The sequence below is a fragment of the Battus philenor genome, unplaced genomic scaffold (genome assembly GCF_028537555.1).
Source record: "Battus philenor isolate CCGP_79_NKW_IND1 unplaced genomic scaffold, ilBatPhil1.0.hap1 SCAF_3, whole genome shotgun sequence".
Lineage (NCBI taxonomy): Eukaryota > Metazoa > Arthropoda > Insecta > Lepidoptera > Papilionidae > Battus > Battus philenor.
In genome coordinates this window covers 10,505,018-10,519,204 of record NW_027181693.1, presented here as the reverse complement: position 1 = coordinate 10,519,204, position 14,187 = coordinate 10,505,018, and the positions used below count along the sequence as shown (strand labels likewise).

The following is a 14,187-nucleotide window of genomic DNA, read 5'->3' as shown; positions in this document are numbered from 1 at the left end:
TTAAGTTTCCGGTGGCAGCGAGCGAATCCGGTGCAAGAGTACCCGATACCGGGCGACTATTACAGCTTCCTGCGCTCATCTCTGAATGGGCGCTCTATCCAAGACCTGGCGGTGGCAGCCATATGAATGAGAAGCGCGTAATGCACAATGAATTATTCGTGCCAGACCGATTTCCGTTGGCGCCGGGCACTTGCACCGCGTTTAGCCTTTTTCTGATTAATGTCTAATAATAGGGCGCAGATTTCCACATGACTCCTCGTGACTCAGTTTCGACTTAATATAATTACTGCACAATAACACTGTTCGCGACTTATTTGTAGTTGGATAGAGTTTAGAAACAACAGCGATCGACTACTGTGGGTGTAAGTTTATTACAATTTGATGGTTACACGTAAACGTCAACTTGTAAACTGGCCATTGTTAGACAAGGAATAAACGGGCTCCTCTCCTTCATTCATATAAAAATAGCAGTAGGCAACCGCAAGCAGATGAATAAACTCGAGTTACTAAAGAAACATTTTTATGTGTTAAATTATTGAGAAAATATAATCATCATTTGGTTAGTAAAAATTGTGTAATACAGAGTGTAAGTAATATATTTTAGTGTAACTATTCTATACATTAGAACTAATTGACGTAGTTCGCTACACTGGTACACCATTCACACGTTTCATAAAATGACGTTTATACGTACTTTTACCAAATATTTTACGACGCCTTTAGAAATAACTTCATTACCGCTTCCAACCAAAAATACGTTCATCACGTGACAGTCTGTGGTAATTATAATGAAATGAGATATTTTACTTTCTTATAAATAATAAATTCTACGTATTAACATATATTTTCATTTTCATAACAAATCGTTTCTAATTATATATTTTGTTCATTTTGCAACAATTGAACATATAGTGATTAGAAACAGGTGTAAAAGCTTTAAAGCGGTGGATATATAGCTCATTTGCTTTTAATTTAATTTATATTTTTGGATTTAATGTATGCATAATTGACGGCAAAACACATCCTATCTAAAAATAGTACGAAAAAGCGTTTACAAAAATCGGATTACTATGTATTAAAATTAATTGATAATTCTTGTCTATCCATGCAAACTTTGTATTGAAAAAGTCATTGGCCTATCGCATTCTAATTGAATAACAAATTAATATAACAAATGTCAGAGAAATCGTTTCAAACAGGCCTAAAAGCTAAACGCAGAGATGCTACCCATTGACCCAGATAAAACTTTTACACCTATAACCAATCACTTTGCATTTATTTTTCTGTCCAAACTAAACCATAAGTCTATATATATATTATAAGTTTGTTTTAATATTCTGCACTATTAAAGAACTTGCTGACGGCCTTACAACAATATATTATGTTGAGTGTTCTATAATGAGAAGGATTCAAAGACAACTCCGACCCGGATGCTGCTTATATTAAAGCGGGTCCAGTTTGAGTCAACGCATCACAAAAGGCAGGTCACGATGCGTCGTCATCCTTGTTCCGCCATTCAAGTTTTTAATATACTAAATTTGAATTTTTTATCACAAAAACATTTACTTACTACACAGTTCGAATAATGAAACGTCTTTGTTTCGCCACTCGAGTTTTATATATTCTAAATTTGAAATTTTTAAGGCATTAAAATATTGATTGCACAATGAGAATCAAGAAATCATTAATTCGAATTTGTTTTATATATACGTCGTAAATAATTCGATACTGATTATTTTTTGTAATTTTGATGTCACAGTGTGTTCATAAGACATTAGTAATTTCTTTAAGTTAACGTGACTGGCGTATTATCCATGTACTTTCTAAAGTTAGATGAAAAAAAAAACATGTTGTTAACCTCTGGCGGCGAGAGGCGGACCACCTAGCCGCAAGGCCGTCTAGTCTCTGGCGCACACTGCCTTGTATGCTGTTCCACTATCTACAGTACACGTCGGCTAAACCTAGTAATAATAGTTATTAATTTTTTATTCGCATCACGTAGTGCACAATTAAATAGACCTTTAGTCCTCACAAAAAATGATTTTCTTTACGATTGTAAATATTCTATCGTTTACGCAATCTTACAAATGGGCCTACTTCGCATAAATTAGACCTTTTTTCAGTTCATGTTTTAGTGATGCAACTGAAGATTTTTATTCAATTAAAAGTTTTTAACAATCTTTCTGTACTCATTGCTATTTAGTAAATAAAAATATGTAAGTATATATTCATATACATGCATACATTAATAAGTCTAAATCATATTTATTTACCTACATATACAGGGTAATTGATTACAGGTGTAAAGCTTTAGCGATGTAATGTCGTAATTATTACGAGCTATATAGGATAAAAACTTCATAATAATTATTAACAGGTATTCTATCTGTCGCTCTTGTTTTTTAAAAGATTAGAAACCGAAACGCGTAGTTAAATTAGTCCGTTGCAAGTGTGCGTCGTCTGGCGCCACGGTTCCTATATTCAAAACCACACAAATCTTTTGTTTGAAGATTTTACGTTGCACGCATTAATTTGTAAGAGTTATACAGTCTGGTATGTTTTGCGTCTAAAATAAATTTAAAGCGAAAATTTTCTACTTATGTTTGTTCCATAGTTCGGCTGGAACAGTACAGTAGATCCCGTAATAAAATCATCGGCCGGAAGTCGATGCGTCACTCAGCCGTTTTCGTCCACTTCTGTTTGTGTGAGTATATTTGCGTGTTAGTGTGAGTGAACAATAATATAGTCTTAGCTGTATTTTGGTTACCCAATTTGGAACATTTGACAGAGTATTAAGGCTAGCACAAGTGTTTGGCATACCATTTTTACTATTTGTATATTAAGTAAGGGAAATTGACTGACATGCAGACTGCGTTATAATATGGTGTTACACGTTGCTCTCGTTTGTGTTGTATTACTGATTACTTATGTGTGCGTTTATTTACGTACGCGAGCGCCGACTCGTCCGAGATTCAAATTTAGAACGCCGTCTCCGCCATGTTGTTCTCGGTGAAAAACCTACAATCTATCGCGTGGAAGACGTGAAAATGTCACAAGATTGCTACGGCGATTCCTTACGTATTTTCTAATGAATATGAAAAAAAACAAGAAAATTTAGATGCAAAGTAATCTATGAAAGATTACTTTGTAATTAATTTAAGATGTGAGAAAAAAGTTAATTTTAATAAACAGTCTTTTAATAATAAAGTAAATAGTAGTAGCATCAAAACATGAAGACATTTTTAGGATTGTGTTTGCGTAAATAAATTTTGCTGCTTAGTAAAGCGTATTCATGTGAATGAATGAGTCACGCCCAGAATTGGTTCATTTATCCACCAGATTGTTACGGAGCACTATCATCGTTCATTTAAATCACTTTGAGATCTTTAAGAACTATAATCGTTTCAATTTAAATGTTAGAGACTTCAATGGATATCGTTAGGGGCTGTGGGGACAGCGACCCCACTTCTTGTAAAAGAAAATAAAAATCTGATAAATTTTGAATATGTCTAATTCGATATTTTTCCTTATCTGCTTCGTAAGAGTTTAGTAATGTAGAAAAGTACATTGCAAAAGTGTTAATTTTTATATTATGGCAATGTGAAGTGAATGTTTTTTTATGTAACGATATAACCTAGAAAAAATTATAATTTCGTGTTTTTATTCACGTCATAATTATTTCGATTTCACACTTCAAACTCGACAAATTGCTTTTTTATTTTAAAAATGATCAATTAGGATGTTTAGCATGTTTAATACTGTAATAAATATATATATATATTTATTTTTTATACATAAATACTAAATAATGGTAATATCATCAAAGCGTAAAAACGTCAATATAATTTATAAAATATTTCTGGTTATTATTAACACATTTGTTATGATTATTCTTAATCCGTATTCCAAATTTAAAACATATTTTTTTTGGCTGTGCGTTGAACGAACTAACGTCGAAGAAGTTAACCTACTCAATCTTCATAAGAAATTTTTTTACAATTACTATGTAATAAATAATAGATAAAAATGTTGAGAAATATCTATTTAGTACATAAACATTTCCTCTTTACAAAATCTAAGTATTTTGTTTATGAGATTATTTAGTTATAGATAAGAAAAAACTTTTGCTTGTTTTATCCACGTTAAATATAGCAATAAAAAGCAGCAGCTATGAAGAAATAAACATTTTCAAGATCATCCGTTATCTATAGAACTACGAATCCCTTCAGCATTTGTAATTAGATTATTGTCTATTCTTAGGGTTGAAACTGTTTTAATATATTTTTATACTCACTATGTATACTAGGTAAGAACCGACATACTTTTATATTAAAAATACAATTTTCTTTAAATATATCGCCATGGTCTTTTACTATCTACCTAAAAATTTACTTTAAACATATTTTGAATTTACTATACTTACTTATTATTATTTTGTGATATCTTAGATTGCAGTCATTATAGGAACTGGGAAATATTTCAAATTAAAATCAATGAAATAACATATTATACCAATAATCCTTCAAGCTAATTACGATTACTATGAACACCTAATGTACCTCTTCATTCACTCTTATCAGTGTTCAATACCTGGTTTTTAAAACAAAAAACGGAAATTTTATTCATGAAATGTTTCACATAATTTGTCCAGGTACGGTACCATGTACACGAAAATATTATGCGTAAACAAACATCTAGCGCTGTGATAAATTTCGGTAAAAGATAATAGACAAGAACTATTAATGACTATTGACATTTAAAAAATCTTGTCTGCGTATCCTAAAGCAGTATAAAAACTACATATAACTTCTCTGATTCGTCTAATTTACAACAGAGTTTAATATAGAATAGGAAGATCTCCTTCGTTTTATGCATAAAAAAGATGTCTCTCGTTGCTGTATCGGAGCGAGTTCGTCCCCCACATTTTTAGGATAGTATGTGAAACACTAGGTCGTGATATACTGGCTTCACACTTTAAAAGGAGCCTTTTGATGTATCGATGAAAAAAATGTTGCGTCTTTCTCCAATTCCCAAAACATGTATCAGTATACAGGATTGTAAAGTGTACTATTAAAGGTTTTGTGATAGCGTTCACGGAGAATCCCCGGCCTATCTACATGATTAACGACGACAAGAGTTTAGAAGTTGGGTATAAATTCTCTTTTGGACTAGAGACAGAGAAATTCTCAATACGATAATAACAGGGATTTTGTTTTAGCCCGTTCTGACTAAATGTAAAGACTAAAAATACATTTTGATTACTAAGGGGTCTGTGTTAACTTCTGATAATATTAACAGTTGCTTATTAAGTATGCGTAATCGGTTACAATGGGCAAATAAGCTTCTTTGTTCCGAGGTTACATGGCAATACTACATACAACGTGTAAATTTATCAGTAAAAGACATGGCTTTTTGTGCGCAATTAGTGACATCGGTAATAATAAATAACTTTTAATGATAATGAATGGTAGAAAAAGATACCTAGTAGACTTATTGTATGAGAAATCTGATTCCGCCGAAGCGCTTTATCTCGTCGGCCTCCTAATTCGGGTAAGTAGTAGTTTGTAAAAGCCCGAATCGAGGCTGCTCCGGGAGCCCTCTGGTTTCACTACCTTGGAAGAGGTCTTAAGTTAGGCGCGCTTTGCGACCCGCCCCATAATAATCCGCGATATCTGCAAGTGACATTTGGGCAGCAGTGAAAGTCCGGTCTAAAAAAGGGAAGTCTGAACACGGGAAGTTCTATAGACACCTCAAAATTGATACAATTACGAGCATTCGACGCGGATGTGCGTGCGACATGTGATGCTCGTCCGGTGGTAACCAGCGCCATTTTAAAACTGTCTGAAGCAGATTGTTCTTGTTAGTCATTTGATGTTTGTGTAGAAAATATTATGTTATGAAAACCAAGTTCGAACAATAGTGCGGCATGTAGGAAACAAACTTGTATTATGATCATATTTTTTTTCCTTTTATTCATATTGAAATTATTTATATTGTCACTATATAAAGGCGAGACGTAACTTACGAGAAAGACAAGTTCCTCGTGTGTTTATTGAAAAACATAACTTACACAAAGAATTCCATTATCAAACAGTTAATAATATAATGTCTCATATTTACGGTAATATTACTTATTCATATATATTCATTTCAACGGATTATTTCAGGCTTTATTTTATTTTTATGTTCCAGATGTTTTGAGAGCGTTGGTCCTTTAGTTTTTCCAGTATGTACTCGTATGAAATATATCATACAAAACTATAAATTATGTATAATGTGTGTTACCGATAATTTTGCATTAAATATGATTAAAAAGTGGTATAGTCGATGTCTTTATGCTATAGCAATTGCGCCGGTTGACATCTGTGCTATCGAGAAACTGCAATCGACTATTGTGTAAGAGTGGAAGGCCTTCACGAGGGAGAAAGATATGTAGTTTCCCAACGTAGCTTGTCATCTGGTGATTGTTCACATAGCCTATTTAATATAACTTCATTTACAGGTCCGGCTTGCTTACGAAGTTGTCTGTGCAGTTGACTAATTGTATGAGTCCTTGTATTGCATCTGTTAAAGATTTAGGAGCTTATCTAAGAAGGTTTTATTAGTAATCTGAACCATTTTTTTTTTCAAAAAAATCCTTAAAAAAATTATATAAGGAAATAATGGAAGTAAAGATAGTTTTGTGTTGATTCCGCCCTATAGCAGGAGATATAGTAAAGTAGTGACTGAATATAAAATTATTTATTAATTATGATTGTAGGGTGAACTATTGTTTTGGGAAACACATTTGAGAGGAAACAATATTCGCGAATAGTAATTTAAATCGGTAACACGCCTGGGAGGTGTAGTTTACTTATTGTGTTCCGCGAAGTGTGTGGGTTGTGAGTAAATAATGTGATTGTGTACAAACATGATAGGTGCAAGTCTCCTTGTATAACAGTTTGGTCGGTGTTATGCAACACGAGCCGAGCTGCGCGGTAGAGCCGACAGCGGCACTCGGCAGGCTGCGCTGTAATTACACACCCGAGCGCACCCCTCCCTCCCCCTCCAACCTCCTCCCCGTCCTCTCGTCCCGCAATGACCTCCCCGCAACTGTGCACCGTTGTCACGTGGCATCACGTACAGTATGTGCTTTCAAAAACAGCCATTTGATTTGAATATTGCATTTTAATATGTATGAGATAAACTTTACTCAGGTGTTTTCGGTTCTATAGGCTGCTTACTTAAGGATAAATATTAAATAGTTAGCCTAAAGCAGTCATCATTCTCTTCGTTTACTGAAACTGTAAACAATATGCTCTTTTATCAAATTTTAATTTATTTATTATTGACGCAATCAACACGTCTTTTCCGTGTCCCAGCAAGTGAAAAAAGCGGAGACATTATAAAGTGTGTTCAAATGGATCAGGACAAGCTTTACTCACGGATTCCCTTGTTTTCTTGGTCGATTTTTAGACAAACAAGTCAATCAAAATTTAAATATATCTACATAAAAAATAATTATTAAACTTAATTAATGCTTTGGGTAAAGAAAATCTTCGATTATCCTAAAATTTTACAACTAGTAACACACTAAACGTTTAACATACATGTCCACATAATATATAGATAATACAATTGACTTGAAAAATCAAAAATAAAAATATATTAAAATTACCTGTTATGCCTAGTGCCATCTCCACATATATATTTATATGTTTATATAACATACAAATAATTCAAGTAAATATAAAGTATATTATAATTCATTGTAACCATTAGTAACTTATCTAACGTTGCGAAATAATATTAAGTTCACAGTTTTAGCGGTCAACTTAGTTCTACCGCCACTCGGTAATACCGATGAATAATTTCATTTAATACTTTGTGTAAGAAGTGTATTTGAAATAAATAAATAAATTTATGTGTGTAAATATTTAAATATATATACGTTATGCATCCTTTTCCAACAATTATAGTGTACATTGTAATAGACAGAAACACTTTAATACCTAGTTCAAAGGCAAGGCTTAATTTTACAACATATATCACTACAAAATAATATACACTTTTCGTATTTGTATAATAAATGTCAACAGCAATGCAACTTGATTTCTATAATGTTTGATGTGCAGCTTTTTTTTTAAATAAATAAAATGTATTAAAATTTGTTTAGAACTTTAGAATTCAAAGTTCTCCGAAGAGCAATTATTACTTTTCTAAACATATGCATTTTTATTGCACAAATGTATTTAATATCATATCGGTTGTGAGACACAGTCTTTTTGTCGACATCACAGCTCCTTATACACTTAATAACAAGGTTTTTAAATGTCATATTTGTTTTATATGGTCACGAGTTATGACTTCTTATAATGGATATTATCATTCCTTTAAAACAAACGACGTTCGCTTCCATTGATAAAAAATATAAACTTTGATGTGTGGCGATTAGTTAGGATTTCATAAGCTTATGCTTTTAATCGGTTTCAATGTATTTAAATTCCATCGTATTATTGTTAGGGATTTTTTTTATTATTATTTAGATTGTGGCATTTACGAATAACAAAGATTATTGTGAGGCAATATAGTAAACTGATACTATTTACTACGTTTGCAAGTTAATGTTATACATGAATTAAAATTTAATATTACGTGATAATTGTTTCATTCACGTGTATTTTTGTAATATAATTGTCATTTAAAGCTTCATAATGTTCGGACATAGGTTTCTTTATCAAGGTTCTATGGCTGTTATCGATGGTTCGGGCTATTAAGTTACCTATTTTACCTAATTAGGCCTTGTAGCCTTAATATCGCCTAAGAAGACGCTCCATGGAGTGACATGGCTTAGGTTGTGATAGACTTTGACTGATATTGGAATCGCGTTTAGCTAAATAGCAAGCTGCATAAGAGGACTTGAACTTTGATATATCGGATTAACATTTTTGATACCAGCGTTTTCCTACGACCATAACCAGGTTGGCCGGTGGGTGGACAGGTAACCTTATGTATCTAATGGATTCAGGCGGCATTTTGCGGAAGTCCATCCTAAGTAAGAAAATAACCAATATATAGCTACTTCCGCCAATACAGCAGTAGTCGTGCAATAAAGTACACCCCCCGCCAGCCCGCTGATAAATGCGCATGTGGCAAACAATGCGAATTACACAACTACCACCATTAAATCACTCAACATGTGTTTTACCTCTCCACGGGGCATCCTCAGGAGTAATGTTACACCGATTAGTGGCACTAATCTGATACGTTTTCCGTCCTACATTTGTCATTCATTGATGTCTTACATTGCGCTTGCCATGCTTGTCCGTGGTCTCGACTTCAGAATCTTTAGGTCCCAGCGGCCATCAGTTCTGCGCGTTGCCTGTTCTTTACCACTTCAACTTACCAATCTGGTTGGCTATTTAACCTCTGATTCAATCACGAAGAGAAATCCAGAGCATTATATTCTATGGCTCATTGAGCGACTGCAACCTTGCCTCGTTGGCTTGAAGTGTTAGGCTACGTCTTTTAACGGAGAGATCGATACCTGCTGATGATGCCTGCCGGTTTATTCTAATAAAAGTGTTTCCTTGTATAAATGGTTTGGATAATGTTTATTTAATAATTTTTAATTTAATATTTATATTTCTCCACCAATAAGTACTTAACTGCGAAATAAAATTTCGAAAAATTCAAGTATTTAAATCGAATTGTTATGTAATTAATAAATAATTATTTTATATAAAGTTAAATATGTGAAGGATAACTTGTGAATAATATATGATGCGGTAACACTTGTTTGACAGTTTAGTGGTAAATTCTTGAGAAACCAATAATGAAGAAAAACAGTAACGGGAAGTATTGTAAAAACAATCACTGCGGCCGGCCTACTGAGACGGGCGCTGTTATCGCACCGCAAGCGAAACTTTTTTTTGTATATCTAAAATATCATTCATTGCTATAATACGAACATCTACAACCAATGTGTTGGTAATTGATTAATTACGGCACTGAAACGAGTTATCTCACGTCGGCAAGCATTGGCAAGCTTCATTATCGTTCAACAAGTCAAGCAGAACTATGCTTGAGATTTCTCCAGAAATAAGAAGATCTGTAGAGCAACGCAAGTAACCGATATAACCCAAAGTATCGGCAAGTTGTAGTGGCAGTGGACACGCCACAGCGCGCAGAATAGATGCCTTAGAGATATGGAGTGAAGACCACGTAACGTCAATCGTAGTATAAGACGTCTACCAACAAGACGGACAGACGGTCTTGCCAGGTCGCTTCCAACCAGTCCGTTTATAAATCTATAGAGGAGGCCTGTGTCTCACAGTAGAGGCACTTCGGCTGAAATAATTCCTTCAATAAATTCGCAGTTTTTTATCCTGTAATAATATGTGATATATTCGTTCAGACGTACGTTTGATAGAGTGATAGGTCGTGAGGAGATTTCTACTTTAGCAACTCGAAACGCGTTTAACATTCCAATTCCAGGGTTATGGGATATTATCAAAATCAAAAATTCTTTATTCAACCTAGAATGTTTTACTTCTCCTATTGACGTATATAGGAGTCTACCATAGAATCAGATGTATAATGACATAGACTTGAGAAAAATAGGTAAAAGAAACTCACCTGGACTATATACTTTGAAAGAAATATTACATAATATATTTATTAAATTTTGATATTTCAAAGTTAAACCCGGAGGTTATCATTTTCAAAAGTGTGCTGTCTTTTATGAAGACATTAATAGTCCACACACCATTACCGCGCGAACGTTCTTTAACATTATTTTTATATTTCAGGTAAGATTTTTGAACATTATCTGGGATACACGAAAACTGTTGACCATAGAAAACATTTTTAAACTCGATGAAGTCGAGTCTTAGGTATATAAAATACTAATTAACTTTGAAACATGTTTTTTTCTAGTTGAACAAGAATCAACACTACTCTTGGTTGGTATGCAATATGTTTGTAAGCCTGTAGACGTTGTGGATGGATTAGAACTATGAGGGAAAGTAGTACTATTGTTAGTAATATTTTGTATAGTGCTTCACGAATCGAATAATCGCAATTATAAAAGTTGAGAGCGAAGGCAGGTGCAGCGCTCGTTGCGGCCGCAAGTTTAGCGTGACATCGGACAGCTGATAGCACGGCCAAGTTCATTACCGTTCCGTGCAAATCGATTCTTTGTGGTGACGCCCTCTCGCGCTTTCCAATACTAAACATTTTCCTTATCTTTCATATTACGGAATTGTTACTGTACATAAATTTATAACGTATAAATTGAAACTAACCGAACATCAACCATAAATTTTAATCATTCTTATAGACGTTAAATGTGCACATAAGGTCCTAGGCCTCCCTCATAGATTTCTAAAAATACCGGCAATATGCAGCTTGCGTCCGTTGTGTTCTGACCTTAACAAGGCCGTCTGTCCACCTTGTGGGTGTTCCCACAACACCTGTTTAAAAACAACCTAAAAATTGCCCCTACTATAAAAGAACAATATTAGACGACATTAAAGAAAAAAATATTTTAATGAAAAAATAATAGTACCGGTTATTGTATGTCTGTGGATATATTATGTGGATAAAATTGAGGTAATTTTTATCGATCAGTTTATTACATAATCGTTTATCTTTTAATGCTATATTTTAACTGTACACTAAATCTAGTTTTAGGTGAACAACGACAGTTAAGGTCGCGGATACTTGTTAGATGCGTGCAGCGCAGATCAGGTCATCTTAGCTATCTTTTAGAAGAGATCTATGTATTACAGTGGGCGTCCATCGGCTGAAAAGAAAATGAAGAAGAATGGGATATTAATCTCATAATAATACCAAGTGTATGCAAAATTAGTCTTTCGTCTGAAAAACCGCCAAAAACTTTACATTGTCTTTACAATTCAGTAACGCGATGACGATTGTTATCAACATATCAGACATAAATAAAGTGTACTAGTATAGGATTTTAACTTTATAATATACTTCATTGTACAAATGTAAAACGAAACGGACTAAACAGCGAACACAGGCTGTCAGTTAATAGGTTTAATAAACTTTTGAGCGAGTGACGTCACATGCGCCTACTTTCGGCGTAAAGAAAGTAAAAGAGGCAGACACTGATCATGGCGGTGGTTGTTTATTCACTAGGTCGCAGTCGCCGCGTCCGGTTTACTACAAATTGGTCACATTGACCGCTAAGCAGGAAGATTTGGTACGACGTACGCGCCTGTTGCTAACGGCTTATAGTAAAGTACTTATTAAAAACTTAAGTATTGACTCTATAGCTTCTATAGTCTTCGAATCGAACTGAGACTCATTGATCATAAGTGTTTATTTACATTAATCCAGTAAATGTGTAATCCTATCCAACAAATAATTTTCCACTCAAAATTAATATACGTATGACGTAAATTGATGTATTTAAGGAAAACTAGTGCACGTTTTGTAACAATATAAAAAAAAAACTACTGTGGCTAATGAGTAATTAGTAACGATTTCAAAGAAACTTTAATTGCTTAATAATTAAATGTTATTCTGTTATACTAAAAATATGATGTATTTATGACTAATTTTAATAATAATTATTATACGTTGTAAAGTGTAGGTTTATCGTACATTTTTATTTTATCAAACATCATTATAATATAAATCTTTATTGTTATAATTGACACGCTGTACTAATCGATTTTGTATTGTCAAAAGTTTAACCTGCCACAATACATAAAACAAAATATAAATAAAAATAATTAAAACCTATTTCAGAGTGATCACTTTTATTTATTAATTTAATATCTTACTGAGATCGGGGAACGATTATTTTGTCTGTCTGTCTGATTTATATCTATTTCATTTGATAATGGAAATTGGTTTTAGTACAAAAGCTAAAAAGTTTATTTCTCATAATTGGATTTAGTGTTTTGGTTATAAATTCAAAAATATATTTAAAGCAGATAGGTTTGTGCTAAGTGTAACAGACGGATGCGACTTTAGAAATTAACCTTCTCTGTAACCAAATTATAATAGCTATATTATAATTGATATTATCAAAACACTACTTATATACATATTTAAAAATAGTTTTGTTCGATGTTTAACATCTGTTTATTACATAACAAGGTTATTAAATAGCACATAATATTGAACATTAAATTATTAATATCAATAAAATCTTAGGTCTTGTTCACAAATAACTTAAATCTAAAACTATCTGCGAGTATGAAGTCGACTGGCTCATTGTTTACCAGGATAAAGTGAAATTTTACTGTCATATAAGAAAGTCTAACATAATAATATCATATTTTTTGGTTTATATTTTGGATACATAGGATAAGAGACAAATCAATAATTATAAACAGCACCTGTTGATAAAACTGAGCTGACAAATCGATCGAGTTTATTAGAGGAAAAGACTTCTTCGTTCCGACACCGAGTGTTATAGTTCTATAGCGATAATGCTGTCCTATGTATGTGTGTGTTGGGATAATTTTTAACGAGAAATTTTTACATTGCAGTCATATAACGAAGACCACAACATGGGAGGACCCGCGCAAAACTCTTGCAGCGCAGAGTGCCGAGACCCTCCTCACACAGAACGCGGCACCACAGACAATCGCACCAGCGACCCCCACAGGTATTGCAATATCTCAATTAAATAATTTCTGTTTTCTTGGCTTTCACTGCTATCTAAGTGTCGTTTGTGGATTGATTCAGAGGGGGCAGAGTATAAAGGGCGCTTACCTTAAAAACTCTTAAGGTAGCGATGCTCGGCACGGCCATTAGAAACTTTAAAATGTGACCAAAGGTGGTAACCAATAGATATGATGCAATCAATTTTTTTCATTAGTTATTGGAGTGAAATAAAGTTCTAATTATTGATTAAGAATAATGACATTTGTTTTGGTATTTTTAAAAGTTGCTAGTTGTACACCCAATGAGGATGCAGTAATAAGTTCTTCGATGTAATAGAAAGATTTTAAATTATGTAAATAAAATAAAGTAAGAAAGACTATAGATTGAACAAAGACAAAAATTTACTAACTCTTTCGTGTACTAAAGTTTGCGAGTGTTTCTAAATATTTGTAAGAAATTAAATCTCAAGGAAATCGTTGTAAAATCTTTAGATGAAAATAACTCAAAGCTTCATGAGAAAAGGCAGTGAAAACCTTTGGAGTTTGTGTTCACGTGATCTAA

The 14,187-nt window shown here is 33.3% G+C and overlaps 1 protein-coding gene across 3 annotated transcripts in view; it reads left to right on the top strand.

Annotated features, from left to right (window-relative positions):
• Positions 1 to 14,187, top strand: part of yki (Transcriptional coactivator yki) — a 43,746-nt gene that overhangs the window by 19,634 nt on the left and 9,925 nt on the right. For all 3 annotated transcript variants that reach the window (XM_068770586.1, XM_068770585.1, XM_068770584.1), the window contains exon 2: positions 13,509 to 13,627. In XM_068770586.1, coding sequence (XP_068626687.1) covers positions 13,509 to 13,627 — 119 coding nt within the window. The remainder of the gene's footprint in view (positions 1 to 13,508; positions 13,628 to 14,187) is intronic.